General features: G+C 54.8%; 1 protein-coding gene across 1 annotated transcript; it reads right to left on the reverse strand.

The window, feature by feature from the left end:
• Window positions 1-4,055: 4,055 nt before the first annotated feature.
• Window positions 4,056-25,082, reverse strand: THOP1 (thimet oligopeptidase 1). The gene is made up of 13 exons (XM_081093037.1): window positions 24,917-25,082; window positions 21,287-21,499; window positions 18,109-18,257; window positions 16,046-16,153; window positions 14,354-14,456; window positions 11,730-11,890; window positions 10,202-10,337; window positions 9,369-9,735; window positions 8,900-9,101; window positions 6,706-6,892; window positions 6,394-6,522; window positions 4,958-5,094; window positions 4,056-4,549 (listed from the first exon to the last, which is right to left on the reverse strand). Exons 1-13 carry the CDS (start codon window positions 24,930-24,932, stop codon window positions 4,394-4,396), a joined length of 2,064 nt encoding a protein of 687 aa, XP_080949163.1. The 5' UTR covers window positions 24,933-25,082; the 3' UTR covers window positions 4,056-4,393.
• Window positions 25,083-25,165: the final 83 nt, after the last annotated feature.

Consider the following 25,165-nt stretch of genomic DNA (forward strand, 5'->3'; position numbering starts at 1 on the left):
CCTCACTAATCCCCCCGCCGGCCTGGTCGCCCCACGCAGCCTGCTTGTTCAATTGTTTGGCTTGCAACAAGTAAGAGGTAACTCTGAGAAAGGGTCCTAATCTATTCTACCTGAGCACCTGTTGATCATAGGACAAAGTCACAATCATGTTTATAATTATCCTATATAATAAAGAGGTAATATGCAAATTAACCCTCATGCCCTCACAAACTGCAATCAACCCCAAGGCAAACCAGATGAATGAATAAACAAACATATCTGTATAATGGAATACAAGTCACAGAGAAAAAGAAACCCACATGAACACATCTCAGAATAATTATCCCTAGCACAAGAAGCCAGACCAAATCAATAAGAGGCCACTGTGTGATTTCATTTCTGTAAAGACAGAAAATTCAAATAAGTCTATAGAGACCTGGGTGAAGGGGTGCTTGGGGGGAAGGGACTGCAGACAGGCACAGGGAAACAGGGTGACAACCATATCACCTTAATTGTGCTGAAGGTTTCAGGAGTACTAGTATACAGGATGTCAAAACTTACCCCATTGTCATTCGTCTTATGGAGAATTTACTTCAGTACCGCTATTTAAAAACATCTGCATCCCCCCTCCCAGACCTGACCATGGCTCTGCGATCATTCGGCTCAGCCTCGATGGGAAGTCAGGAGTCCCAGGCTCCAGCCTGGCCATGTTTCTGACTGCCACATCTGGGTGAGTCCTGCCCCTCGGCCCCTCTCCTGCCGTCTCCCTGGCTGGGGGGAGGGGAGGGCGGTCTGCTAAGTCCAGACCAGAACAGACACACCCTCCCAAGTACTCCTGCACTGCGCTCCAGCCCTGATTACCTCACCATTAGATCTGAGAGACAGCTGGGGGAGGGGGGTAAAGGGAGAAATGGGGGTTCTAAAAGCCTCCAAGAGGGCAGTCTGCCCTGACAGGTCCAGCTTCAGCTTCTGCCTATCTCAGGGCAGGGACAAGGTCAAGGACAGAACTCTGGGTTGCCACTCAGTCTTAAGCACAAAAGGGAATTCATTTGGCTCCTAACCGTGACCTTGGGGGGTCGAGATCAGGTAGGTGCACGGTGGCATCCTGGGGAGGCCCCTCACGGCTCTGGTTCCCTCTGGGCTGCTGGCCTCACTCTGAGTGGCTGTGTTTGCCCAACAGTTTATATTTGCCCAGTTTCAAATCCAGTGAAAAAGGAATTTCTTTTTTCAAACAGTTCCAACAAGTCACAGTCCCGACAGCACCAGCCCTAATGCACTGTTTGTCCCCCCATGAACTAACTGAACGCTGTGGCAGGGAGATGGCCCACACCGAGGGGGTTGCCTTACCCTAGACCAGTGGTTCTCAACCTTCCTAATCCGCGACCCTTTAATACAGTTCCTCATGTTATGGTGACCCCCAATTTCATTGTTACAAATTGAACATAATTAAAGCATAGTGATTAATCACAAAAACATATGTAATTATATATGTTTTCCGATGGTCTTAGGCGACCCCTGTGAAAGGGTCGTTCAACCCCCAAAGGGGTTGCGACCCACAGGTTGAGAACCGCTGCCCTAGACGGTAATCTCTGGGTGGACTGAGTGGGCCCCTGGCCTCATGGACTGCAGAGGGCTGGGCGGAAGGCCCACAGGAAGATTGGCTCGTGAGGATGGGAGGATGGCATTGGCCTGTGACCCTGCACAGTTAAGGTGAACTCGGTGCCCCGGGAAGCCATGTGGGCCCAGTCCGTGCTGGAAGCCCACCCAGGGCCACACTCACCCAACAGTCCACTCTGAGACTTGAACCCAGACCCCCTGCTGCCCAGGTCAGGCTGGACCCACCCCCCACACCACCTGACAACATCCAGATTGAACTCACATTTCACGAGATGAGTTTGCTTGTGCAGGGACAGAGCCGTCCTCACCAAGAAGGCCCTACATAGCCATCTCTTGCCGGCTGCTGGCTTTGGCAGACACTGTTGGATGAGGACACTTGGAAGGAGCGGATGCTGGCCCTGACCCTGCGCTGGCCCACCTGTGACACCTGCAGGGAGGATGAAGAGGAAACGGCGTGCGCAGACCCCAAGTGTTGGCACACCTGTTGTGAGTCCCACCGCGTCCCACGGCACCACCTGCCCCTTTCAGGGGTGAAAGGAGTGAAGCTACTGGAGGGCACCAGCGTCCTGAGAGCGACAGGGCTGGAGGGAACCTGCTGAAGGATCAAAGCTGAGTGGACATGATGGCCAGGGTGCGGGCAGGACTGGCATGGACGGGGGTAGAGATGGGTGGCCAGCAGCCTTAATACCTGATCCCCTGGAGCAGCGATTTTCAATCTTTTTCATCTCATGGCACACATACACTAACTACGACAACTCCCGGCACGCCAACATTGTTTTGCTGATCTGACAAAAAATAGATGTAATTTTGTTTCATTCACACCGGATGGCTATTGTGTTGGCTGCTGCATTTTTGAATTTGACAATCCAAGGGAAAAGAGGTCAGTGTCCCTACTAAATAGTCAGGTGTTGCATGTTTTAAAAATTCTCGTGGCGCACCAGTTGGAAATTGCTGCCTTGTTGGTTGGAGGCCATCCAACAGGTGCCCCCGCCCTGTGCGCTCAGGTTGCATCAAACCCCAACCAGCAAGTATGTATAAAAAGGTTACCAACATCGCAAAACACAAAAGCTCGGTCCTTTTATTTTTTTAATCCTCAGCGGAGGACACGTTCATTGGTTATTTTAGAGAGAGAAACGTCGACCTGAGAGAGCAACATCGATCTGTTGCCTCTTGCACAGACCCCAACTGGGGCTGGGGTATTAAACCCGAAACCTAGGTATGTGCCCTGGCCGGGAATCACACCCACAACCCTTCACAGGGACAACGCTCCAACCCAGTCACACTGGCCAGGGCTTTTTAAACATTTCCAGGTCACCTCCACCTTCCAGGCACAGCCCTCTTGGCCACACGGTGCCTACCAGCTCTGGACAGGCCCGGCCAAGAGAACCCTTGGCCCAGAGTTTAAGATACAGATGTGGGTTCAGGGAGCTCTGTGCTAGGTCTACATAAGGGGGGACCCCACAGCCAGGCCCACAGCAGGGCTGGGGAGGACGGTCGGGTGAGGGGCAGGCAGCTGTTCCCACTAAGAACAGGCCACCTAGGCCTTGGGGAGAAGGGTCAGGGTGCTGCCTGACCCCTCGCTCCACTGACTGGTCCTCTTTGCAGGGGGCAGATGGGGGCGGATGGGGGCCGGGGGGCAAAAACTGGAGTGAGCGATTCAATGGCAAAAGGCAGGACCCCTTGCTCCAGGGAAGAAAATGGACTTTTCAGACCAAATGAAGAGGAGACAGCCGCCCATCCTGCTCAATGATGAAGGACCCTTTCCACATTCCTACTGCAACCGAAATGACTACGGCCTTTCTGAACAATTACCGGAGAGCCCAGGAAGGCCATCCTTCCTCGTGGCCTAGGCTTTCCACATTGCTAACAGCCAGCCTGAGTGGCAAGTAGGACAGGGCACACCTGCCTTTCAGTCCTCAAGGTCATGTGGACAAGAAAGGGCTGCCAGCAGCTGTGTCCCAACAGAAACCAGCTCCTGTCAAACTGCAAACCCAGCGTGGCCACTGGGCCAGAAGAGAAGTCCAGCACGGGACTTACCACGGGCCGAGGGCAGACAGCGGCTGCTGCACACTGTGGGCAGCCTCAGCCCCACATTACCCAGCGCTGCCCGGGGACGAGGGTTTTCCCAGAACCGTGCTAGGTGACAGGCTGGCAGGAAACACACCTCTTGGTGAGCGACCCTGGCACCCCAGCTCCACACGCCCCACCCCCCCTGCTGCAGTCACTCCAACAGCTCAGCGGCCTCCCAGGGACCCACACGGTCACAATCCAGAATGCTCCAGCACAGACGGAGCTGCCGGCAACTGCCCTGTCCCCCAGGCTGATCGCCAGGTCAGGGCTTAATGGGAACTCTTCCTAGGGACCCACACCGATCACAAGGTGGAAACCGATGTTCCACTATTCCGTGCAGAAAGGACAGGCGTCAGAGAACAGAGCAGTCTCTTTTTTCCTTTTTTTTTTAATGGATGAATTTCAAAGAACCCATCCCTTTCCTAGGACAAATGACCAGGAAGGGGCTATATTAGTGCAACAAAGAGGAAGGCTTGCCCGGACACAAGTGCTCCCCGGACATCTTGAGGACGAGCTCTCTTCAGCCCAGGCTGGCCACTGAGTGGGGTCATGGACACTGGCTATGAGAAATGACCAGAGAGAACGGCCCCTCTCTCACCCTGCCCCTCCCTCCCCGGGACGCTGAGCTGGAGGCCACCGTCTCCCACCGTTTCCAGGCTGGGAGCTAAGGCACCAGGGCAGCGGGAGCTAGAGCCCCCATCCAGGGCTGGCGGGACCCCCGGGCTCATCAGCAGGCCAGCAGCTTGCTGCCCTCCACCTGCAGGCCTTTGCTCAGGAGGAAGGCGTCCTGCTTGGGGTCACGACCCAGGAAGAGCTTCAGCATGACGCTGGCGTCCTCGGAGCCACCCGGTCTCAGGATACAGCTTCTGTAGTCCAAGCCGACCTGCAGGGGGGACGGGGGGCGGGGCTGTCGAGGGTCCTCCAGCATCCCTCCCCGGCTCCCAGGGGGCCTATGGGCGCCCACATCAACATCACGAGGGAGTGTGGGCTGACTTTGATGGGGATCTCAGGGCAAGTGTGCAAGTGTGTGTGTAAGACTGAACGTGCACACAGTGTGCCTGCAGGAACCCTGTCCTGAGCCTCTGCTGTGACTAAACAAAGGGCTGGGAAACTGGCTGAGCCCCGAGCCCCACAGGGTCTCAGGTGGAGACCTGAAGAGCCAAAGGGGGGCCCGACTCTGCCCGGTGCCCTGCCCTGCCAGGGCTGCTGCACAGGCTCTCAGGCCCGAGGCCAAAGGCAACTGTTCTCGGTCCTGGGCAGCAGGGAGCAGCACTGGACGCCCTCCCCTCACCTTGCCATTGAGGACGCCCTCCTGCTTGAAGCGTGTGTGGAACATGTCCATGGAGTACACCTCGCTCCACAGGTAGCCGTAGTACTGTGCGTCGTAGCCGCCCGCCAGGTGGCCGAAGGTCGCAGGCATGTTGGTCCCTGGGAAGACACATGAGGCTATTGCTGTGCCCTGGCCTGGTCCCCGACTCCCCCCAATAAGAGGGGGTTTCAGAGCAGCCACTTCAGAGATACTCGCACCTGGAAGGGGGAACCTGCCCTGACACTCCCAGAAAGCAGGGCCAGGGGACTTGGCCAGAGGAACTCAATCAGCCTGTGCCTGGCAGCTGCTGACGTGCAGGGGGCTCACCTGCAGCATTTCAACAACGCAAGTTGCCACCGCCCAGGGTTCAATGTTGGGAGACCCTGGGATAAGGCAAGGCTCGCCCACACAACAGAGAACATGTGTCGATTAAGACACTTTTGAGCCCTAACCGGTTTGGCTCAGTGGGTAGAGTGTCAGCCTGCGGACTGAAGGGTCCCAGGTTCGATTCCCCTCAAGGACATGTACCTTGGCTGTGGGCACATCCCCAGTAGGGGGCGTGCAGGAGGCAGCTGATCGATGTTTCTAGCTCATCGATGTTTCTAACTCTCTATCCCTCTCCCTTCCTCTCTGTAAAAAACAATAAAACATTAAAAAAAAAAAAGACACTTTTGAAGGGTTTTTAAATGCTCAAGAAACAGTAAACCAATGCTACACTATTTACATTAAATCTCAATTACCTTCATGTATGTTTATTGAGTGTGCTCATATGTACATATGTACAAGGACACACAGTCACATGGAGGATACACATCAAAACCTTGTCTACTGCCCTAACCGGTTTGGCTCAGTGGATAGAATGTTGGCCTGCAGACTATAGGGTCACAGGTTCGATTCCGGTCAAGGGCATGTACCTTGGTTGTGGGCACATCCCCAGTAGGGGGCATGCAGGAGGCAGCTAATCAATGTTTCTCTCTCATCAATGTTTCTAACTCTCTATTACTCTCCTTCCTCTCTGTAAAAAATCAATAAAATAAATTTTAAAAAGCAAAAATAACCTTGTTTACTGTCATCCCCAGAGTATGAGATCACTCGTATTTCCTGCGCCTCCCGGCTTTTCACAAAGCCATGTGTGGGAGGTCGCCCCGAGGAGGCGCAGGAAGGCACTGTGGACATGGAAGGGACACAGAGCCAGTGAGGAAGGATGGAGTCACCCACACCAGCTGCCCATCAGGCTCCGCACTGGAGCCAAGGTCTGGGAACGCAAAGCAGGAGGGAGGCCAGGGGCCGCCTGCTTCTCTCCGGTCAGCTGAACCTATAAACTGTCCCAACTCCCTTCATGCGGCGCGAGGTCTTTTCTGGCCCAGAGGACAGAGACCCCCTAACCTCCGAGGTGGGCCAGGCCCACGGGCAGCTACCTGGCGTGGCTGGGACCCCAAGGATCTCCTGGCAGAGGCGGGAATACTCCTCGGCTGGTTCGGCGGCCTTCTGCGTGTGCAGGGCCTGGTCCACCTTGGCCAGGACGATCTGGCGCAGGTTGAAGAGACCTAGTCAGGAGGAAGGAGATGGGAGGCTGGCCCCGTGCTCTGCCCAGCCCTCCAGTCGGGGCAGCCCAGAAATCCCCGCGGGCATACCCGGGCCTCGCAGGCTGCAGCAGGGGCACCAAGAACTCCCCTATTTCCCTGGCCTCAGGGATGAGGGCTACAGAGGCGGGGCGCGTTAGGACACACCTGTGTTGGCCTGCCGGGACTTGATAAGCTTCTCGAGCAGCTCCTGGGGGATGGCGCTGCCCGTCCTGTAATGCTGCGACATCCGGAGCAGCGGCTCCTTCTCCCAGACCCAGTTCTCCAGCATCTGAGAAGGCGCCTCCACAAAGTCACGCTCCACATGCGTCCCGCTGAACATGGCAAACTCCGCCTGTGGGGACGAGGCAGAGAGCCCAGGCATGCCATACCCTGCTTGGCCAGCTCCTGTCCACCTGGCCTTATCCGGCACACAGGTCATGGCACACCTGGGCGGGTGGATAACATCCTAGGCGGGGCCCTTCCTCCCCCACACCATGAGGCGTGGCCGAGGATGGGGACTAGCACGTTTCCTCGGGCAGCTGCTGGCTGACCTGTCTCAGCCAGGGACACACTGGGAGGCAGAGAGCACCCATGTTCCCTGCTGGCCACCCAGCTTCCCTCTCCCACCCACGAAGCCAACACTCTCAAAAAGCCTGTCCCCCAAAGGCCAAAGCCTGGAAACAGTGGAACCTGATGACAGATGCTGGAAGGTACACTGTATTCTTGTCCACTTTTGGGTGTCTGAGATTTTTCCTGAAAAATAGCACTTGATCCAGTGCAGCCAAAACCTGGGTCTGGCAGCTAATCAGCCAAACAAGCTGCTGAGAGATTTAGCCAGTTAAGTGCCACGATACTTGGAATTTAATTAAAGAAGGCCCGCCGCTTGCGTCTACAGACGCTTGTGGCAGCTAACTGGTTAAGGAGCCCTATCCGGGCCCTCAGTGAGGCAGGGGGCCTGGGAGAGGGGGACACATGGTCACATTCATAGTGGCCCATCCACACGCTGGAACATGACTCGCCATGAAAAGGAGTGAGGCACCGACACGCACTGCAACATGGACGGACCTTGCACACATGATGCCCGTGAGAGGCCAGACACAAAAGGCCACCCAGTGTGTGAGTCCATCAGTGTGACGTGTCCACACAGGCGCATCCAGAGAGGGTGGATTAGTGGCTGCCAGCGGCTGGGAGGGGGTGGGCAGAGTGGGGAGTGACAGCTAATGGGCAAGGAGGATCTTTTGGGGGCGATGGAATATTACAGAACTGGACAGTGACGATGGCTGTACAGCTTGGTGAACTGACTAAAAATCACTGAGCACCCAGTTCCCACCCACTCCCATTTAGCCCCCAAGCACATTTTTGTTATCAGGAGGAAGGGGTGTGTGAGAGGGGCCATGCGCACAGCTGGGTCCCGTGGCCCGGACACCAGGCTGGGGGCCCAGAACACCCAGGTGAGTCCTCTATGGACTGAGGGCCTCTATGGGGAAGTTGCTTCAACTTCCTAAGGTTCCATGTCTGCCCCACGCCCTCCTCACTGGGCTGAGTGAGTGTGCACTGAATCCAGAGCCACCTCTCACTGGGCTGAGTGAGTGTGCACTGAATCCAGAGCCACCTCTCACTGGGCTGAGTGAGTGTGCACTGAATCCAGAGCCACCTCTCACTGGGCTGAGTGAGTGCACACGGAATCCAGAGCCAGCTCTGTGTCTGGGTCCTGCAACATGTGCTCTGGCTGTCATCGCTGGCTTTCACAGGATCATGCATGTTTCTTAATGTGAGCTACCAGTAGATGAGGCTGGCATGAACACTACTCTAAGCATGTTACATATGTATTTTATCTTCACTAACGTAACAGTTCTCTGAGAGCTATTATGGCCTGTGTCTCTCCAAAATTCATATATTGGAATCCTGACCTTCAAGACCTCAGAATATGACTATGCATGGAGATGGGATCTTTAAGAGGTGATTAAATGAGGTCACTAGGATAGGCCCTAATCCAAATCCAATATGACCACTGTCTTATAAGAAAAGATCAGAACACAGACACACAGAGGGACAATCATGTGAGGACATGTGGAAAAGCTGGCATCTACACACCCAGGAGAGAGAGCTCACCAACCCTGCCCCCACACTGACCCCGGACTTCTAGCCTCCAGCACCAGGACATCAGACATTTCTGTTGTGTAAGCCAACCCTGTGGGGCTTTGTGATGGAAATGAATTCAACAGGGTATTACCCTATCCATGGCAATGCCACATGAAGAATCCAACACGGAGAAAACTGCCTCCAGACCCACTAACCACCAGGCGCAGGGGGGGCGCCCCTGCCCTTCTTCCCTGCCAGCCCCTGGCCCCACACCCACCTGAGAGCAGAGCTGATGCATCACATGCCCAAACTCATGGAAGTAGGTCTCCACCTCATCATGCTGCAGCAGGGAGGGGGCATCCGGGGTGGGCTTGGTGAAGTTGGCCACCATGGCCGCGATGGCGATCTGGCGGCTCCCGTCTTGTCGCAGACAGCCTGGCTGCAGGCCAAAGCAGGCTGCGTGCCCATACTTGCCTTCCCTGGGGATTATGGGGGGAGGGAGGGGGCAGGGTCAGGCCTGGCTGGGGGTCTGCTCTGCTTGCTAACTGGCCCAGAGGGGTAGCGACCCCAGGCTGGTCCCCAATTCTGCCACTACCTGACCCTGCATCCCTCCATTAACCCACCTGCCAGCTGAGGCTAACAGACACCCTGAGGGCTCTCAGCTGAGGAGGGAGTGCACACATCCCCAGAGGTATGAACGCTCCTGGCTCCTGGCCCCCGACCCTTCCGCCCCAGCTCACACGCACCGGGGGTAGAGGTCCAGGTAGAATTTCCCGATGACAGTTCCTGAGGCCGTGTCCCTCACTGAGTACAGCTTCACGTCTTCGTGCCACACAGCGGCGTGCTCCTCCAGGTCAAAGGTCAGCCCCAGCAACTCCTGGTAGATGCCCAGCAGCCCCCTGGTGACCACCTGCATGGGGAAGTACTCCTTGAGCAGGTTCTGGTCCACGCTGTAGCACGTCTCCTCCACCTGGTTCATGTAGTAGCGCATGTCCCAGGCATTGATCCGCCCATCGAAGTCCAGGCCCCGCTTCTCACACTCGGCCTTCTTCAGCTCCAGGATCACCGCCCGCTCCTGCTCCCCGAGGGGCTTCAGCTTCTGTGCCAGCTCGTCTGGGGGTACAGAGGGGAAAGGCAAGGCTACCTCCCTGCAGCGGGCACACCAGAGCTGCCCATTCTCACCCCCACTTGCCGGCCTTGGCTTTCTCCAGCTCTCAGGGCCCTGGTGCCCCGCATGGGAAGGACGGGCCTGAGACAAAAGCTTGAGGGAGGCCAGCACCGTGTCACCCACCGCAGCCCCGGGAGAGATCACAGGTCTCGCTTTCACAAGGAGGAAACAACAGCCACATGTGAGCCGCTTTATCCAGGCCTCACACCCCGAAGGGCAGAGCAGGGCCAGGTGCAGGCCTCGCCTCAGAGCCCCAATGCTCATCCATGAGATTAGGATCCCTCAGGTCAAACACAGGGGTCAGAGGCGTCATAGGGACGCCCGCCTCAGGGTGGACAGGATGGGGCTCTCAGAAGCACCATTTCGTCACAGTCAAGAACAGTACACGGGAGGCGGAGGAAGGCCGGTTACCTAGGAAAGTGGCCACCGTCTGGCTGGTCTTGGCCATGTTCATCTCCAGGACGTAGTCAGCGTGCGTACCGAAGCCCAGCAGGCTGGACTTCTGGGCCCGCAGGGTCACCAGCTCCCGGAGGATGGCACAGTTCTCCTGGAACCGACAAGTGGGCGGGCCTGTAGGTGCCGCTCCCGCCTGTGGGGATCCCAGGCCAGCACCCTACCCCCCGAATGGGCCTCAGCAGCTGCAGGGCTGCTCAGGCCCTGGCTGGCTCCCTCCGCACCTGCTTTCCCACCCTCCTGCCCTTGGCCTGGGTCTCTACACTCTTGTTTCTGTCCTGGCACACGAGCTGTCACCCTCAGCTCCTTTGGAAACACAAAGGGTGTGAACCATGAAGGGTGCCGAAGCCAAGTGGAAAGCAATGTGGGGCCGGGGCTCTCCAGGGCGGCCTCCAGCAGGCACTGTGCACCGGGTGCCCCCACCAAGGGCCTGGTCCAGGCCTCAAGGCTGCACCACATCTCTACTGGCACCTCCAGGCAGCCAACCCAGTCAGCCAAGCTCATGGGGCCAACACAACATGAAACCCGTCTGATTCACTTGCACGGAGAGACAGAAGTCCATTCAGAACAGAACACTCCCACTGGCACGGCTGGTGCACAGGAAAGAAACTACACTGGGAAGGTGAGTGGAGAGCTTCCAGTCACATGAGGGGACTCAAGGCTGGGGGCCAGCAGTGCCAGTCAGCATGCCCTGTCCCCTGGGACCTGGACTCTGCCTATTCCTCCCTCCCCTTCTCCCCGCCCCGCTCTGCCTCTCAGGTCAAGCCTGGGGGCCAGGATGGGAATGGAGACAAGGGGACGCTAACCCCTATCCAGTCCTGAGCTCGAGACCCTCTAACCCAGTGGTTCTCAACCTTCCTAATGCCGCGACCCTTTAATACAGTTCATGTGGTGGTAACCCCCAGTTTCATTGTTACAAATTGAACACAATTAAAGCATAGTGATTAATCACAAAAACGATATGTAATTATATATGTGTTTTCCGATGGTCTTAGGTGATCCCTGTGAAAGGGTCGTTCGACCCCCAAAGGGGTTGTGACCCACAGGTTGAGAACCGCTGCCCTAAATTCACTGCTTAGGCGGGAACATGGGGGACAGCTGAAGAAAAGAGGGCGTCGGTGAGATTTAAGTGGGAGACGCACGACAGAAGCGGGATGAGCTCGGGACAGACGCTCTAACCAGCGGTTCTCAACCTTCCTAACGCCGCGGCCCTTTAACACAGCTCCTCATGGTGTGGTGACCCCCAACCATAAAATCATTTTCATTGCTCCTTCATAACTGTAATGCTGCTACTGTTATGAATCGTCATGTAAATATCTGATATGCAGGATGTATTTGCACTGTTCGCGACCCACAGGTTGAGAACCGCTGCCAACCCCTGCTCTGAACAGACTGAACAGGCCCCGCGCCTCCCAGTTCCAGACACGACTGTTCCAAGGACAGAGCCTGAGGCGGGCCCCGCAGCCGGACCCGGCACCGCCCTCACCTCCTTGCACCGACAGTTGAAGGCCTCCTCCACCTTCCGTCTGGTCTCAGGGACGTGGCATTTCTTCAGGAGAGGAAAATAGTGAGGGTACTTGAGGGTGACTTTGAATTTCTCATCCTCAGTCTTCTCCAGAGAGTTCAGGAAGTCCTCAGGAAGGCCTCCTGTGAACCACATTGGGGGGCTTTCAAAGACCAGCGCGGACACGGCGGGAGGGCTGAGCTGGGAATGGGACCAGCAGCCCTGACTGTGCCCCCACTAGGCAGCAACGCCCCTCCCCAGTGGCCTAACCTGCGGCGACAGCCGCCTCTCCTGACCTGTCCCTCCATGCCAGGGAACTGGGTGCAATGCCCTCGGACTGGCGCCTTCAGGGTTCCCACCTCACCGGAAAGGACGGAATGAGCCTAGAACATCTTGTGTCAAAAAGAAGGTGCTCATGCCCAGGCGGTGTAGCTCAGTGGTTGAGCATCGACCTATGAACCAGGAGGTCAGGGCACAGGCTCAGGTTTCAGGCTTGATCCCTAGTGTGGGGCACGCAGGAGGCAGCCAATCAATGATTCTCTCTCAGCATTGATGTTTCTATCTCTCTATCCCTCTCCCTTCCTCTCTGTCTAAAAATCAATAAAACATATTAATTAAAAAAAAAAAAAAAGGTGCTCAAAGACTAACAGGGATATGGCATGCTTGAATCGGCCCCTTAAAGTCATACTAGGACAACCTTAGCATCAACATAAATAACGACAGCAGTAGACCATAACCCATTGAATGAAGTAGGATTTATAGTCCACACTGATATAAATAAATCAATAAATGGGGGTAAGGGAAAGCTCTGACTTATGAAAAATCAACTAACACATGTACAAAGATGGATGGAGTTAGAAAGCCCCCATGGGTGCTGCACTGGGGTGGGAATGTGGTGGGCAGTGGTCTCAAAGCTTCTCTTGAGAAATTACTGATCATGAAGGGAAAGCTGGTCATGTCACAATGGCCACAGCTGGCAGACCATCACCTAATCCAGTAATTAAGATTCATGGGCAGGGAGGGAGCAGTCGGGGGGAGAGGAAAGGATACATATAGAAAGAGATACGTTGTCTGTATTTTGGTAAAATAACACCACGTATCCTTTTTGCAAACAGAAAAAAATAAACAAGTGCCACAGCCTTGCTCAGCCGGACCTGCAGACAGGCCGGACCCTGCCAGGCTGGCCAGACGTGTCCCAGCCGCTGCCACAGGCCCCACCCCGCGAGACACGGTTTCTGAGGCCAGGCAGGGCGAACAGTCACCTGCTCCACATGCTGGGGATTCAAGCTGCCCACACAGGAGGCCAGAGGCCAGTCCCACACAGCGAGGCCCTCAGGCTGGACAGACAGACCGCAAGGCAGTCCCATGTACAGTGAGGTTGAGTGGATTCGTTCCTGAATTCCAGAGGCCAGGGATTACCCTTTCACCGGGAAACACGGCGGCTTTCTGAAATGTTAGGAGCCACATGGTGGGACTTGTTGTCCGGGACACGGCGAGGACTGAATGAGAGTGAGGGGAGGCAGAGCGTAGTGGGGATCAGTCTGTGAGTCCTTGTTCCAGGAAATGCGTGTCCCTGGGTCTCTGTGTAGTGCAGCCACCCTCAGTGAGGACCCTGCACCCTGGCCACCTCCCAGGCAAAGGCTGCTGGACTCACAGAACCGGATCTTACGTAACGTGATGCCACACTGCACGAGGCACCACTGCTTAGGACACACAGCCTCGTCAGGGGCTCTCACGGGCCGCTGCACAGCCACTGGCCTGGTTTTCAAAACGGTCAATGTTGGGGAAGATGGGGGGAAATTGCAAAAGGCTGAGCAACTGTTCGACAGGAACGGAGCCTGACGAGTCACAAAACTAAGCGGATCCCAGATGGGAGAGAGGGCACCTTGCGGAGAGCTGATGTGGGGAAACCCATCCGCACTCTCCACGGCTCTGTTCGATGCTGTTTCCTGAGTGTGAGGTCTACACCGATGACACAGGAGAACACCCCTCTTCCTGCTGAAGCGCCAGGAGGCCGACAAGTCGCTCTCAGAGGTTCAGAAATAACACACGCACAGCATCAGCAGAGGGGAGCGGACACTAGCAGAGGGTGAGGACAGGTGAAGTGCGCAGGGCTCTCCACAGCGCCATCCTTTTCACTTTCCCATGGGCGTGAAATTTTTCAAAATAAAATATGCAGGAAAAGGGAAGTGGAGGAAAGAGTAAAAACTAGGAAGGACACCTAAGCCCCAACCCTTCAAAATTCCCGCATACAGCCAGGCTCGGGAACCACTGATTCAGTCTATCCCCTTCATTTTGTAAGATTTTAAACAATAAAAATAATAAAGAGGGGCGAGTGTCAGGTTGATGTCCCAGCAGACAGGGCCAGAACCTGATGTCGCGGGGCCAGAATCTCAACAGACAGAACACGGCCTCTCCAGGAAGGACTAGAACCGTAGATTCCAAAACACCGAGCGCTCCAAGCGGAAAAACCCCCTTGCCCGGGGGGTCGGACAAATGCTCAGCCTCCGAGGGCGGAGGCAGCGGTCCTGGAGGGTCTCCCCGAGACCATGCCCCTGAGGCTGGCCGTCGACATGGCTGCCGCCCCCACACGGCCCTCCACGTACCCAGCTCCTCTCGTGTAAAGGGCAGGAAGGTCGTGTCCTCATTCAGGTTCTTATTGAAGTCAATGCACAGGAGACTCAGCTTCTTCTTGATGCCTTTGATTTTCTGAGAGAGAGAAGAGCCGTGAGCGGGGAGCACTGCCATTAAGATACCCTCAGGGTTGGGGCTCCCACTGACAGGAGAGGAGGCAGACAAGGTGGGGAAACAGGAGGTTTTCGGCACAAGCACCTGTCTGCTGCGCTGAGCAACCTCATGACGCAGGGATTCGAGGGGTGACCCCATCTGTTTGGGTCCCCAGCCAAGAGCCTTCTGGACCCTCCTACTGAGGAATTATCCCCAGAGTCTGCAGCTTAAGCTTTGGACATCCCAACCGAGTCCAATGTTTGCCCTTTCAGGGTCCATTTGGTTTTCAGAAACAGTTAAAATCTGACCCATCTGGGTGAGGGAGTGACGCAGGGCACAAGGGAAGTGCCTGCGCCCCTGGGTGAATCCGCTGGAAGCCCCAGGGCTGCCTGGCGTGGGGAGAGAAGAGGGAACGAGGGTGAAGGCAGACGCCACCCCATCAACCACAGGACTGGGAGCAGCCTCGGTTCCCAGCTGGGCAACAGGGGTCACCTCTCTCTGCGATACTGTGACACAATAAGAAACGTGCATTTGGACTTGGCCCCGTTTCGGACACGTGGCTCCTAAACCCTTGGAATTTGCCAAGTGAAAGAGGCCCAGGGGCACAGAAGTGACAGGAGCCCTTCCACCACAGCTGCGTTTATGCTAACGAGCCCACTTCCAAAACGCCCCGAGTCACAGGATGGATCAAATTTTTAGTCCCACCCCATTCCCCAAATTCTGGGAGGGGAGAGGGGCTGGAGGCTGGAGGTTGAAATGTCTCCAAGGGCCACTGATTTCATCAATCGTGCAAATGTAATGAAACCTCCCGAAAGGATCAGCTCAGAAAGCTCCTGGGGTTGGTGAACACACGCAGATGTGGGGAGGGAAGTGCATCAGGGAGGGCATGGGAGCTCCAAGCCCCTCCCCTTACCTCGGCCTTTGCATCTCTTCATCTGCTATTGCCGAGTCATAACCTTTACACTAAGCCAGAGATCTTGTGAGTAACGGGTCCTCTGAGTTCTGCAAGCCACTTAGGAAATTAATCTAGTCTAAGGAGGGGCCATGGGACCCTCCAATTCATATCACAGGTCTGAGGTAGGGGCAGGCCTGTGGGGCTGAACCTGACCCTGCGGAACCTGATGCCTTTCCTGGTACAAAGTGTCAGATCGGAGTTAACGTGTAGGACACCCAGCCGGTGCCAGAAAGTTCCTTCATGTGGGATCCTCACACATCTGGCATCAGCAGGGAAGCGTGCTGTAGCCTGGTACTGAGGGTGGAGGAGACACAGGAGCAATGAGCTTTTCCTTAATACCACTGCAGCCAACGCATGGGGACAGCTGAATAAGGTGGCATGCAGGGAGGTGCCTGATTCAGCCTGCACTCCCCCCTTCGCTGAGGGAGTCCTGTGACCCTGGGGAAGCCCCCCATGACCCTGGAGAACTGAGAGCAGGGCAGGTGCAGAGAGAGAGCTGCTCTAGACAGATCTCCCACCACAGGGTTCAGGCAGCATTAGGCCAGAGGATGGGCCCTCAGATGGGCGCAGGAAGGCATGGGACCCCCCCACCCCCACCCCCACAACTGGCACTCACTTCTTGAGTTTCCTCTGGCAGGTGGAGCCCATTCCTTCGGCCAAGCTTGATCAGTCGCTCCAGGTACCGCACTGCCTCTGGCCTCAGTGAGTCCTTCTGAACTTTTTCCTAGAAAAAGAACAAGTTCTATTTACAGTGAAGAATCATGTCAGTGCCACGGGCTGAGAGGCAGCAGAGAGACCGGCTCATTCAGATGCTGGTGAGGTTAGGTAAGAGAGTCCAGCCACTCTGCAAAACAGGCTGGTGGCTTCTTGAAAAGAGAACCGTACAATGACCGTATGACTCAGCAACTGCCCTCCTGGGCATTTATCCCAGAGAACGAAGCCGTGAGTCCACACAGAACCTGCACCCAGGTGCTTGCTCTCTGGCGTGGCACAGACTGCGACCAGCCCAGAGGGCATGCAGCAAGTGAGCCCTTCCAAAGGAATAGGTGAGCGGGCAATACCCTGCTTGTGAGGTTCACTCGGGTCCCACAGAACCATACCCTGGGGAAAATCGGACAAAGCGTAGATGAGGCCTTTCTGAATCGTTTCTCACAACTGCATGTGGGCCTGTAATTGTCTCAATAAGAATTTCAATGAAAACAACAACAATACAGCTGTGCTTCCCCAGGCCTGCGCCTGCACACGCACCAAAGCATGCCGATCCTGAGCCCAGCGTGTCAGCACATTTAAAGGGAATGAACGAGCCCTAGCCAGTTTTGCTCAGTGGATAGCGCGCTGGCCTGCGGACGAAAGGGACCTGGGTTCGATTCCAGTCAAGGGCACATACCTGGGTTACAGGCTCCTCCCTGGCCCAAGCCCTAGTCAGGTTGCCAACAGGAGGCAACCAATCGATGTTTCTCTCACATCAACAGTTCTCTCTGTCTCGCCCTCTTTCTCTTAAAAAAAAAAAAAAATCAATGGAAAAATATCCTTGGGTGAGGATTAAAAAACACACCAAAAAACAAAAACCAAAAACCAAAAGGGAGTGAAAGAGCGGCATGAAGAGCGTGTGTGTCACCGCTACCAGCGCTCCGTCATGGGCAGTGAAGACCCCTGTCCTGCTGAGAAGAGCACCGGCTGGAGACGGCCCCACACTCGTGCTGTGTCGCCAGCACAGGCCTCTGGAACCTGCTCACCTCAGAGGGAGACAGGACACCGACTCTGAGTAACACCCAACAAGGTCAGGAGAGTGCAAGGACATGGTGGATGCGGGAAAGGCGTAAGGAGTCCTAGGATTTTCATACTGTCTTTTTTTTTCATTCCTCTCCATTTGTCATTTTTATTTTTATTTTTTTTTAAAATATTTTATTGATTTTTTTACAGAGAGGAAGGGAGAGGGATAGAGAGTTAGAAACATTGATGAGAGAGAAACATCGATCAGCTGCCTCCTGCACACTCCCCACTGGGGATGTGCCCACAACCAAGGTACATGCCCTTGACCGGAATCGAACCTGGGACCCTTGAGTCCGCAGGCCGACGCTCTATCCACTGAGCCAAACCAGTTAGGGCTCCATTTGTCATTTTTAAAAAAATATATTTCTTTTTTTGATTTGAGAGGAAAGGAGAGGAAGAGATAGAAACATCAATGATGATGAGGGAGTCATTGATTGCCTGTCTCCTGCCAGTGGGGATCGAGCCCGCAATCCGGGCACATGCCCCTGGCCAGAATTGAACCCGGGACCCCCCAGTCTGCAGGCTGAAGCTCTATCCACTGAGCCAAACCAGCTAGGGCTGTCTGTCATTCTTGAAATTTTTTTTTAAATTGTGGCAAAATAGATAATACTTACCACTTTAACCACTTTCAAATGCACAGCTCAGTGGCATTAAGTCCATTTACACTGCTATGCAGTCATTCCCACCTTCCATCTCTGAAACTCCACAGTTTTCTGCCTTTTAAAACCAGGGGAGTGCCTGGCCAGTGTGGCTCAGTGGTTGAGGTCGACCCAGGAGCCAAGAGGCTGCCAGTTCAATTCCCGATCAGGGCCCAGACCCAGGTTGCGGGCTCGATCCCAAGTAGGGGCCGTGCAGGAGCAGCCGATTGATGATGTGCCCAGTGCCATGTCTTCGCAGCATCCTCACCTGCAGCCAGACGATCCTCTGGTACACATCCTGCCTCATGCTCATCTCCACGTCAAACTCAGACAGCTTCTTGTCTGCCTCCGTGCTGGCTGTCCGAATGTCCTTGGATGGAGAAACGTGCTGGGGGAAGTCAAGGATATTCCTCTGAACTAAAACAGGGAGATAATGGGACAACTGTGAAACAGGGTCCCGGATGAACCCGCAAGTGCTGACCTCACACCCCAGGCACAGAGCTCATCCCTCTTTGTTGATCTGTCCTGTGAGCATTCCCCACACGGGGCCCTGGGCTGGGCACCGGAACAGAGAAATCAGTGCTGTCACCCATGTCCTCGGGATCTCACAGTCCAAATAGAAACAGATTTAGCTCACGCTGCTCCACGCCAAGGACTGTAACAGGGACGTATGACAGGACCAGGAGAGGCTGACGGGATTCCATTCTAGAAAAAGAGCCGCCGCTGCTGATAGCTCTATTTTATTTAACATATTTTTCGTATTGATTTTAGACAGAGAGAGAGAGAGGATGGGGGTGGGAGGGGGAGGGGAGGAGGGAAACAGACATCGATTTTAAAAAAATATATATTTCCTTTTTTACAGAGAGGAAGGGAGAAGGACAGAGAGTTAGAAACATCGATGAGAGAGAAACGTCGATCAGCTGCCTCCTGCATACCTCCCACTGGGGATGTGCCCGCAACCAAGGTACATGCCCTTGACCAGAATCAAATCTGGGACCCTTCAGTCTGCAGGCCGACGCTCTATCCACTGAGCCAAACCGGTCAGGGCACAGACATCAATTTGTTGTCCCACTTATTTGTGGTTGAGTCTTATTTATTTATTTATTTATATTGATTCCAGAGAGAGAGAGAGAGAGAACCATTCATTTGTTATTCCACCTATCTCCGCATTCACCAGTTGATTCTTGTATGTGCCCTGACCAGGGACCGAGCCCGCAACCTTGGTGCACTGGGATGATGTTCTAACCAACTGAGATACCTGGTTAGGGCCTGATGGCTCTATTTTAAATCTACAATTTTATAATTTACAGACCACATTCACACTTTGTTAAATAGAGAAGGGAGTGGCTATAAGAGCATAATTTTAACGAAGACCCATGTGACCCAGTAATTATATCCCTACGTGTCCACCCACAAGAAACAAAAACACACGTCCACACTGAAACCGGGGCACTCCCGCTCACAGCAGCAGGATTCATAACAACCACACGGTGGGAACAACCCACAACCCCTGACCGTGAGTGGATATACAAATGTGGTCCATCCACATGGGACTGCTACTCAGCCACGAAAAGGACTGAAGCAGGGACACTCACTACCACGTGGGTGGACACAACGTTCAGTGAGAGAAGCCAGTCACAAAAGGCCACACAGGGTGGAATCACAGGGTGGAATCCAGGACAGACAGATCCAGCGATAGCGAGTGGATTCCCGGTTGCTGGAAGAGGGGGATGGGGCTTCTTTTTGGGGTGACAAAAATATTCTAAAATTAGATCATGGTGATAGTGGACAATGCTGCAAATATACTAAAAACCACTGGGACATATGCTGTCAATAGGTGTCTTACATGGTATAAGAATTATATCTCAAAAGAACGATGTAAAAAAAGTGCACACTGCCCTGGCCCACGTGGTGCAGTGGACGGAGCATCGGCCTGTGGACTGAGGGGTCCTGGGTTTGATTCCGGTCAGGGGCACATGCCCAGGTTGTGGCTCGATCCCTGGCGGGGGCCGTGCAGGAGGCAGCCGATTGATGATTCTCATCATTGATGTTCTCTCTCTCTCCCTTCCTCTCTGAAATCAATAAAAATATTTTTAATAAAAGCACACAGTGCATTGGGGAGACCTGAATTCAAATCACAGCTTGGTCACTTCCATGGTCTGGATGCATCTCATTGAAGCATGAAGACCTCTGAGGGCCGGATAAGGACTGACCTGCTCAGCTGACTTGTATTAAACAGTGGGGCCCTGGGTGGACCTGGTGCTGGCTGCCCAAGAACAGTGAAAAGGACAGAACCAGCATCTGGGTTTGGGATTTGCAGACTGACATGCCCTGAGGGCAACATCAAACAGTGCAGAGTGAGGAGTTAATCTAGGCAGCGGGCGCAGGAAAGGGGGGGCCAGGGAAGGGGCTCCTGTGATCCAGAGCAGTCTGACATCCAGCAACGCAGAGGGTGAGAAGAACTCCAGGCTAAGAGGGGCGGGAACGAGCGAGGGCAAGGCCATGTGGCTGGCAGACAGCCCAGGGAGGGTGAGGAGGGCTGAGAGCGCAGGGCATTGAAGGCCACACCCAGGACTCTGGCCTCCAGAAGCACCAGGAGTCAATTTTACTTTTCCTTAGAATTACTTGGGCCACTGAGTGGAGGTGGGGTGGAGTGACAGCTGGTAAGTGGGAATTAGCATCCTTCAACCTTCGAGTACCTCTTGTGAGAGAGAAGAAGGGGAGACTGAGGCCCATCTGCCCAAAGTGGGGAAGTGGAAGCAAAGGCAGGACGCAGAGCCCTCACCCCTTGGCCAACACCAGCAAAGCTGACACAGTGAGGCCTCAGGGACGCGTGAGAATCCTGCAGCAGGGATTCCCAACGGTTCCCATGAAAACGACTTTTGCTCGAGCTTTGGGGTCAGGGGGTTTCCTGGCTCAGGACGCTTCGCCTCGAGACTTCCCTTGATCTTTTGTCCCCACACTGTCATCCCCTGCAAAGGGGGCTCCAGAAAGCAGAGGCTGTATCTACTTAACTGAGCACCTCACTCCTCCCAAAGGAAGCAGACAGACCCTGCAGAGGAGAGAAGCCAGCTGGGGGACGGCGTCAGGTTACCCAAAGTGCAGGGAGGCCTTGGGGAGAAGAAAAGCAAGGGAGCCAAGTTCAGGTCTCAGTTTAGTTCTCAGAGAGAAAACAAATACCCCCTGGGCCTGGAAAGGAGTGAGAAGGGCTCCAGTTTCAAGGCAGGCACCCGAGCCGGCTCTGAGAGGGGTGCTGCGGTCCCCTCTGGGCCCTCAGATGACGTGCTTGTGAGGACGGATCATCCCAGGTGGCCGAGGGGAGCAGGGCGCTCATGGGAACGGGCCACACCTGCCGGGTGCCTTTACCTTGGTCAGCACCTCTTATCCATCGCCACCCCAGGGTAAGGGCCCAGCAGCCCCCTGCCTGGATCCTGACCTGGACTTACCTGTGTAGGACACCTCCACGTCAGCCAGCGCCTTGAGTGTGCTCTCGTAGGACACGTCTTCAAACTTCAGGGAGCCCACCTGGTCGTACACGCGCTTGGTCTGCTCCATGAGCTCCGCCGTGAGCTCCGCTATTTGCTGGGCACTCAGGTCCCATCTCAGGTAGTTCACCACGGAGCAGGGGGCTGCCTTGTCCAAGACATCTGCTGTGCAGGCTACACAGAGAACAAAACACCGCACCAGGCATCTGCTTCACATCCAGAATCCAGAATTCGGGTCAGAGTAACTGGGGGAGGGGGGGGCGGGGGGGGGGGGGCAGTGGCGGGGGGCAAATGAGGGACAGCAAAGGACCTGTGTTTCTCTGCAGATGGGTGAGGCCCGAGGGCCTTGTGAGGAGGCACAGGCCGACCAGTCCTCTAGAGAAGGCGATTCTGCGCCCCAGGGGACAATGACGTCTGGGACATCTGAGGCCATCAGGACCGGGAGTAATGCTACTGCATCGAGTAGGTAGGGGCCAGGGATGCTGCTCAACACCCCACAGGGCCCAGGACGGCTCCCCACAGAGAGCGACCCGACCCCAAATGTCAACAGGGGTGAGGTGGAAGGAACACTTTGATTACAGGGTGCCACTCCAGGCCTCCCTGGATGCAATACGTGACATATGCACTGTATTACCTTTCTAAAATAGGGGAAAACCCTGATTACTGAAACATCCCTAGCCCTGAAGAGCTTCTGGATAGGAGACTGTGGTCTGTACTGATAGCAATCACTTGACAACTTCCGTGTAAGGTTCAGAGTGTAAGATGTTTTCTACTCTTCCCCTCTCTGAATTCTCGGACAGTGCTGTACTCTGCATTCCATTTGCCTGTCTTATGAGATGAGTCCTGAGATTTGGAGAGTTCAAGTGATCTCATAGGCCAGTGGTCGGCAAACTGCGGCTCGCGAGCCACATGTGGCTCTTTGGCTCCTTGAGTGTGGCTCTTCCACAAAATACTACGTGCGGGCGCGCATGTACAGTGCGATTGAAACTTCGTGGCCCATGAGCAGAAGTCGGTATTTTGTGGAAGAGCCACACTCAAGGGGCCAAAGAGCCACCTGTGGCTCGCGAGCCGCAGTTTGCAGACCACTATCATAGGCAACAAGTGGTGGAGGTGGGGTTCACGCCCACTGTCTGATTGTGCTCCCACACTGTCAACTAGTGCACTGTACTCGCCTCACCTTTGTAAATTTGCACACTTGGTTGCCAGGCCTCATTGTCCCCTCTCCCCTACTCCACCCCGCACTCAGGATTCAAGTTCATACCTTTCTGAGCAACAGCATGGATGGAAATGGAGAGCATTATGCTAAGTGAACTAAGCCAATCAGAGAAAGATAAATATCACATGATCTCACTCATTTGTGGAATATAATGAACAACATAAACTGATGAACAAAACAGATCCAGAGACAGAGAAGCATAGAACAGACTGTGGAATCTCAGAGGGAAGGTGGAGGAGGGTGGGTGGGTGGGAAGAGATCAACCAAAGACCTTGTATGCATATGTGCGTAACCCATGGACATAGACAATAGGGTGGTGAAGGCCTGGGGTGGGGGATGAGGGTGAGTTAGAAGGGGTCAATGGGGGGAAAAGAGGGCATATGTAATACTTTCAATAATAAAGATTAATTTAAAAAAAAAAGCTCAAACCTTTCATCAAAGTCTATACCTACCTGATTCCATACAGCCCATGAACTAAAGGTGATTTCACATGGGAGGTGGTATGTGGCAGCCAAGGCTAAACCATGTGCGCCCTTATATCGCAGTTTGCTGACCCCTGGTCTACATTGTCCAGACTCTACTGAGTCCCGTATGGCAGGTCTGGCCAGCTGGTTTTACCAACTGCTCTGGTTTTACCAGCCACACTGGCTTTCTCCAGTCTCCAGGGCCTTCCTACAGGTTGTCTTCTCTGTCCCGAGCCCTCACCCTGCCAGCCTTCCCTTCCACATTCCTTTCTCAGGAAGACCCTGTACATCTGGAATGGCTACACCTGTCCCAAATTACTTGTTGAGTTATTGAACAGAATGGGTGTGGAACGCACCATAAACAAGGGGGTGGCTCCAGGAAACACCCAGCTATGCCCCATTTTCCCCTTCTGGCCAGCCAGGAGTTGAGCAGGGCCAGAGTGTCCTGGACTCCCCATCCTGTGAACACTGGGGACCTTTGCAAGGTGCTGCAGGCTCAAACCGGTGTTTGGTATCTTTGGGGTAGAGTTTTTGAACAGCACTATCAACACTGGGGGCCGGGTCATTCTATGGGATGGGGCCGTGCTGGGCATTCTGGGGTGCTGAGCAGCACCCCTGGCCCCCCGCCCACTCTATGCCAGGAGCATTCCCAGTCATGACAACCACAGATGTCCCCAGGCATTGCCCAGGGTCCCCGGGGGTGGTACAATCATCCTCGCTGAGAACCACTGATATATACTAAGAGGGAAAAAGGAAAGCCTTTAAGTCAGCACAGGTCAGATTTTCTGGCCAAAAGACTGCTTCGAACTTGAGAAAAAAATCTTTCTGTTTGCAGAGCATTTTGAATTTCAGAAGTGCCAGAAAGGGATTGTAGGTCCCTATCAAATTTGGTGGCAAAGAAGGGCTCCAGAAGCTCCAGAAAGCTGGGAGAGCCACATGAGCTGGAAGGGTCAGGAAAACCTCCTGGAGGAGCTAGAATTTGAAAAACTTGAGCAGACGCCTTCATTCCTTAAATGTTTACTGACTACCACCTACGCGCCTGGTCCCCAAGCTAACAATCCTCCAGCGAACAAGGCAGACAACATCCTCTGCCGTCCTGAGTCCTTCACAACCCTAGTTGCAATTATTAATACAATTATCATCATCACCATCGCAATGCGCTGGAGAAAGAACTGGAGAAAGAAAGGCCAGGTGGGCAAGGGAAAATTCCAGGAGGCAACACACAACAACTTGGGCGATTTTCTAAAATACCGCAAACAGGTCCTATCGCTCCCAATGAAAACCCGTCCATAGTGCCCATCTGCCTTTAAAATAAAAGCTGTCGTCTAGCCAAAATGACCTATTACTCTGCAAATGTGTTACCCGTGTTCCTGCCTCCAGGCTTTTGCCCTCAGGGTTACAGCCAACTGGGACGCTCCTGCCCCAGATCTTGGCAGAGAGCGGCTTCTCCCCATCCAGTCCAAGCCGAAACGCCGCCCCCTCCGAGAAGCCCTCCAGGACTGCCCTCTCTAAAAAAAAAAAAAAAAAAAAAAAAAGGCGCCACCAGCCCCCGCACGGACTGACCACTCTCTAAAGCCCTCGCTTGCTTCTTTGCTTGCTGACCGTCTGTCTCGGCTCTGGAACTCCGTCTAGAACTCATGGTCTCTCCCAGAGTCCACTCCGGGGCCCGACCCGTCCTTAGCAGAAGCCACGAGAAGTTGGCTGAACGAGCGAAGCGCTGGAGAAGCTCGTTCATTCATCTGCCCCGGAGGGCACGAGGTCGCGGGCTCGCCGACACCTCTGCCGGGCCCCGGTCGCTCGCGGGTCACTGGGCTCCGCTCTGAGGCCTAAGTCCCGACGCCCACACGCACGAGAGGGTGCAGGGGGCTCCTGGATCCCGCTAGCGCGGCCGCACAGAGAGGTGGCCGGTACCTGCAGGGGGCTTCATGGCGGCAGGCGGGCGCGTGTGCACTGTGGTCCTCTCCCTCCACCGGGTCTGCGTCGGTCTGGCTCAGCCGCGTCCGCCGGACTCCTCCGTCCGCTCCGTGGCCGCGGTGGCGAGTGAGGCACCCACCGCCCGGCGGGCCCACTGAACGCTGGGAGGAGGGTACGGCGCAAGCTCACTCCACCCCCACCCTCCGCGCGCGCGCGCACGAGGGCGAGAAAGACACAAACGAGAAG

This window comes from Myotis nattereri, assembly GCF_964212035.1.
Source record: "Myotis nattereri genome assembly, chromosome: 5".
In the NCBI taxonomy this organism is placed as follows: Eukaryota; Metazoa; Chordata; class Mammalia; order Chiroptera; family Vespertilionidae; genus Myotis; species Myotis nattereri.